Here is a 4528-nt window from a genome sequence, read left to right on the forward strand (position 1 = left end):
TTCAAAATTATTTATTAAGGACATGATCTCCAATCTGTAGGAAAATCATAAGACCAAAGAATATAGATGCAAATGTTTTCCCACCAGCATTTTTAGAGAAGAAATTAAAACTAGTTCCTTAAAAACTCTTGTTGACCTAGAATGGCCTCAGGCAGTCCCATGGACTGTCATATCCTGGAAAGAAATCATCTGGGTCTCATTAGTTTATGCCAAAATTTTTGTTTAACCTCAGCCTAGAATTTATATCTTTTATAAAGTAAATGGTTTACAGGTCACTACTTTGTAATGAAATTGCAATTAACTAAGATTCTGAACATAAATTTCTTTATTTAATTTTAACAATTAAGAAAAATTAGAGATTCTGCCAAATATTCTATCCTTTCATGTTAGATGGAGCCAGTACTCTGTCAGGAGGAAAGGTCTGTGAACCTCGTGCCAAAGAGCTACGTGAGCAAACAGCAAGATAAACAAGTCATTCGTGGAGACAGAGGTGGAGCTGGGCTTGTTTAGGAATGAATCAGGCCATCCCACAGAGTGGGTGTCTCCTTTCTAAGTTGCTCTTCAGGGCACAATTAAAACCTCTATAAAAGGCCCAGCTCCCAGCTGTTCAGTACACCTGCCAGCAGTGTCAGCGAGCACTTGACCTCTTCCTCTGGTGAAGTGGGTAAGTCCCATTCGGTGGGATCATGTTCTTCCATATGATTCTTCATTTTCCAGCTGTTGTAGATGTTGGGGGGCAGTGGTTAAGGAGGGTCTATGTGACAGAAGGCATCAGTATCTTACAGATATACCTGCTGCTGCTGCTGCTAAGTCGCTTCGGTTGTGTCCAACTCTGTGTGACCCCATAGATGGCAGCCCACCAGGCTCCCCCATCCCTGGGATTCTCCAAGCAAGAACACTGGAGTGGGTTGCCATTTCCTTCTCCAATGCAGGAAAGTGAAAAGTGAAAGTGAACTCACTCAGTCATGCCTGACTCTTAGCAACCCCATGGACTGCAGCCCACCAGGCTCCTCTGTCCATGGGATGTTCCAGGCAAGAGTACTGGAGTGGGTTGCTGTTGCCTTCTCCAACAGATGTACCTAATTCCTACTAACTCCATGCCAGCTTTCTATGGAGCACTTAACTCTATAAGTTTGTTCGGACATCAGGGGTTGGAGGATGGTCATATATGACTGATATGGCTCATCTTTCTAAAAAAAGTTTGCCAGCCCTCAGTTCTCTTTTATATATTGCTTCTACCCAATATGGACTATGTTCATGTGGTTATGGCACCTGAGGTATTGAAGTTGAGAAGCAACTAAAGAAGCCAGCTTTCCAGGTTCAGTCTGACTCACCGAATCTGGCAGCCAGTCAGAAAGTACCTAACAGAAACTTACAATGATTGAATACTTGTAATACATAAGAATTAAGGCTAATAACATGAACTTTGTTTTCTGCATTGATATATATAAATATTACAATACCACCTTTGACTAGGAAGTAGTACTTAAGAGCTGGTGACTTACGAATTATACTTCTAGATATATACAGTTAGGAAATAATCCACATGCCCTATTTATTGTTCCAGTTACCACCAAATGTTTTGCTGCTACAATTAGGTTTACTTATCCATTTTAGACAACACTGCATGGAGACACAAGCCCTTTAAACAGGCAATTTACAGGCTTCTCTGGTGGCTCATATGGTAAAACGTCTGCCTGCAATGCGGAGGACCAGGGTTCGATCCCTGGGTTGGGAAGATCCCCTGGAGAAGGAAATGGCAACCCACTCCAGTACTCTTGCCTGGAAAATTCCATGGACTGAGGAGCCTGGTAAGCTACAGTCCATGGGGTCGCAAAGAGTTGGACATGACTGAGTGACTTCACTTTATCCATTTTAAGATCCTTCACTTTTTGGTTTTCACCTATACTCTTTGCTCAGTTTTAGAGGAAAATTCTTATGAGTAGCAACCTATCAAATCTAAATATCTACAATCTTCACTGTCTGATTTTAAAAACATTAGGGAATAGGAAGAAAGAGAAAGGATATGGATAATACAAATTGGGTAGAAAATCAAAAGCTAACTACAGGATAGCCTGAGATGCATCCCTGGCTTGAAATTTTTCAGGATCTCTTCCCTTTTATAAGCACTACATGAAAGTGAACATCAGTTAGTTGTGTCCGAAGCCTTGTGATCCCATGGACTGTAGCCTGCCCGGCTCCTTTTCCATGTAATTCTCCAGGCAAGAGTAGTGGAATGGGTTGCCATTTCCTTCTCCAGGGGATCTTCCCCACCCAGGGATGGAACCAGGGTCTCCTGTGTTGCAGGCAGACTCTTTGCCAACTGAGTCATATTCAAAGATAAAATGCTTTGAAAGTCCCAGTTGAAAATACTTTGGTAAAGTCAAATTACTTAGGGATCTGCCTGAAACTGTGGAGAAAGCCTCCCCAAGATCAGAAACAGAGTTTTATTCTGAATCCAATTTTATTGTTCTAGGTTTACTGGAACTTGAAGGAAGAAAAAAATGTCTCCACTTCTGAGAAGCATCTTTAATATCACTAAAATTTTCAACCAATATGCCTCACATGATTGTGATGGGACAACACTAAGCAAGAAAGACCTGAAGAATCTCCTTGAGAGGGAATTTGGAGAAATCCTTCGGGTAAGAAATAACAAGAAAAGGAAATTTCTCTACTGATTTAGAGCTATGAAATTTCTTCTCAGGAGAGACCAGAGCAAGGAATGGTGACTTTATATTCATTTATCGCCATGACAATTCTACACCATATTCCCCATTCATGTCTGAGTCTGAAGGTAATTAATTAGTTACGTAATTATTTATCAGGCTCTTCTCTAGTAAAATGGCATTTCTGCAACTGTTTTGTTCTGTTTTCAAACATGGGATAAAAATCAAATCAGCACACTGGCTATTTCAGATAAAAATGGCTGCTGCAAATCTTCATAAATTTCCACTGCTTTCTCTCTTGAGGATGAATTCATTCTTATTTACCCAGCTATAACTTGTGTTCTTTTGATCAGCATTAAATTATAAGATGCAAAAATTTCCAAAGAATATATGCTTTAAAATTAGGTTGTTCACGTCTTACATGCGGACAAGACTCCATACAACTGAGTGTTTCTCTAATTGTTCTTAATGTCTTTTGAGTACCAACATATTATAAAATATACAGTGTGTGTGTGGAAGTTTACTACCTGTAAACAGTACATTGTAAAAGTTTTGATTTCTTTTTCAGAAACCACACGACCCAGAAACTGTAGACCTGGTCCTGGAACTTCAGGATCGCGACCGTGACGGGCTAATCGATTTCCATGAATTCCTCGCGATCGTTTTCAAAGTGGCTGCAGCTTGTTATTACGCTCTCGGCCAGGCCTCGGGGCTAAATGAGAAAGAAGCCAAGTGTGAGGGAAAGGGAAACCCGTTACAAGATCGCAGGAGGGAAGACCAAAGGAGATTTGAGCCCCAGGACAGACAACTAGAAGAACGCAAGTTGAAGAGGCAGGAACTGGAGGAGCTCGCTGAGGAAGAGGAGCTGAGGGAGAAGCAAGTAAGACGTGAGCAGAGACTGCAAAGGCGAGAACAAGAAGAGTATGGTGAGGAGGAAGAGCTGCAGCAAAGGCCCAAGGGTCGGGAGCCAGAGGAGCTTCTGAACCGAGAGCAAAGGTTCGAGAGGCAGGAGCAACGGGAGCGACAGCGCCTCCAGGTGGAACAGCAACAGCGGCAAAGAGGAGAGCTGCGCGAGCTCCAGGAAGAAGTGCAGCTCCAAAGGCGGGAGACTCAGGAGCTCCAGAGGGAGCGTCTGGAGGAAGAGCAGCAACTGCAAAAGCAGAAGCGCGGGCGCGAGGAGCGGCTCTTGGAGCAGGAGAGGCGGGAGCAGGAGCTGCGGCGCAAGGAGCAGGAAAGACGGGAGCAGCAGCTAAGGCGAGAGCAGGAGGAGGCGACGCAGGAAGGGATCAGTGAGCGGGGCGAGAGCCGCACCTCGAGGTGTCAGTGGCAGCTAGAAAGTGAGGCCGACGCCCGCCAGCGCAAAGTCTACTCCAGGCCCCAGAGGCAAGAGCAGCAGAGCCGCCGCCAGGAGCAGGAGCTGCTCGAGAGACAGCAGGAGAAGCAGATCCACGAGGAGGTGCAGAGCCTTCAAGAAGACCAGGAGAGGCAACGCCTCAAGCAAGAGCAACGCTACGACCAAAACTGGAGGTGGCAACTAGAGGAGGAAAGCCAGAGACGCCGCTACACACTGTATGCCAAGCCAGCTCAACGGGAGCAGGTGAGGGAGGAAGGGCAGCTGCGGCTTAAAGAGGAGCAGCTGCAGCGGGAGAAGAGGCGCCAGGAGCGAGAAAGGCAGTATCGGGAAGTGGAGCTGCAGAGGGAGGAAGAGCAACTACAGCGGGAGGAGGAGCAGGTGCAGAGAGAGGAACGCGAGAAGAGGCGCCAGGAGCGTGAGAAGCAATATCTAGAGAAAGTGGAGCTGCGGGAGGAGGAGCTGCTGCAGAGAGAGGAACGCGAGAAGAGGCGCCAGGAGCGCGAGAGGC

General features: G+C 45.5%; 1 protein-coding gene across 4 annotated transcripts in view; it reads left to right on the forward strand.

Moving 5' to 3' along the window:
• The first annotated feature begins 620 nt into the window (after positions 1-620).
• The window catches only part of TCHH (trichohyalin), a 7049-nt gene continuing 3141 nt past the window's right edge, over positions 621-4528 (forward strand). For all 4 annotated transcript variants that reach the window (XM_040230630.1, XM_040230631.1, XM_040230632.1 and 1 more), the window contains exons 1-3: positions 621-664; positions 2477-2642; positions 3235-4526. In XM_040230630.1, coding sequence (XP_040086564.1) covers positions 2505-2642; positions 3235-4526 — 1430 coding nt within the window. In that variant the 5' untranslated portion in view covers positions 621-664; positions 2477-2504. The remainder of the gene's footprint in view (positions 665-2476; positions 2643-3234; positions 4527-4528) is intronic.

Source organism: Oryx dammah, unplaced genomic scaffold (genome assembly GCF_014754425.2).
Source record: "Oryx dammah isolate SB20612 unplaced genomic scaffold, SCBI_Odam_1.1 HiC_scaffold_28, whole genome shotgun sequence".
NCBI lineage: Eukaryota > Metazoa > Chordata > Mammalia > Artiodactyla > Bovidae > Oryx > Oryx dammah.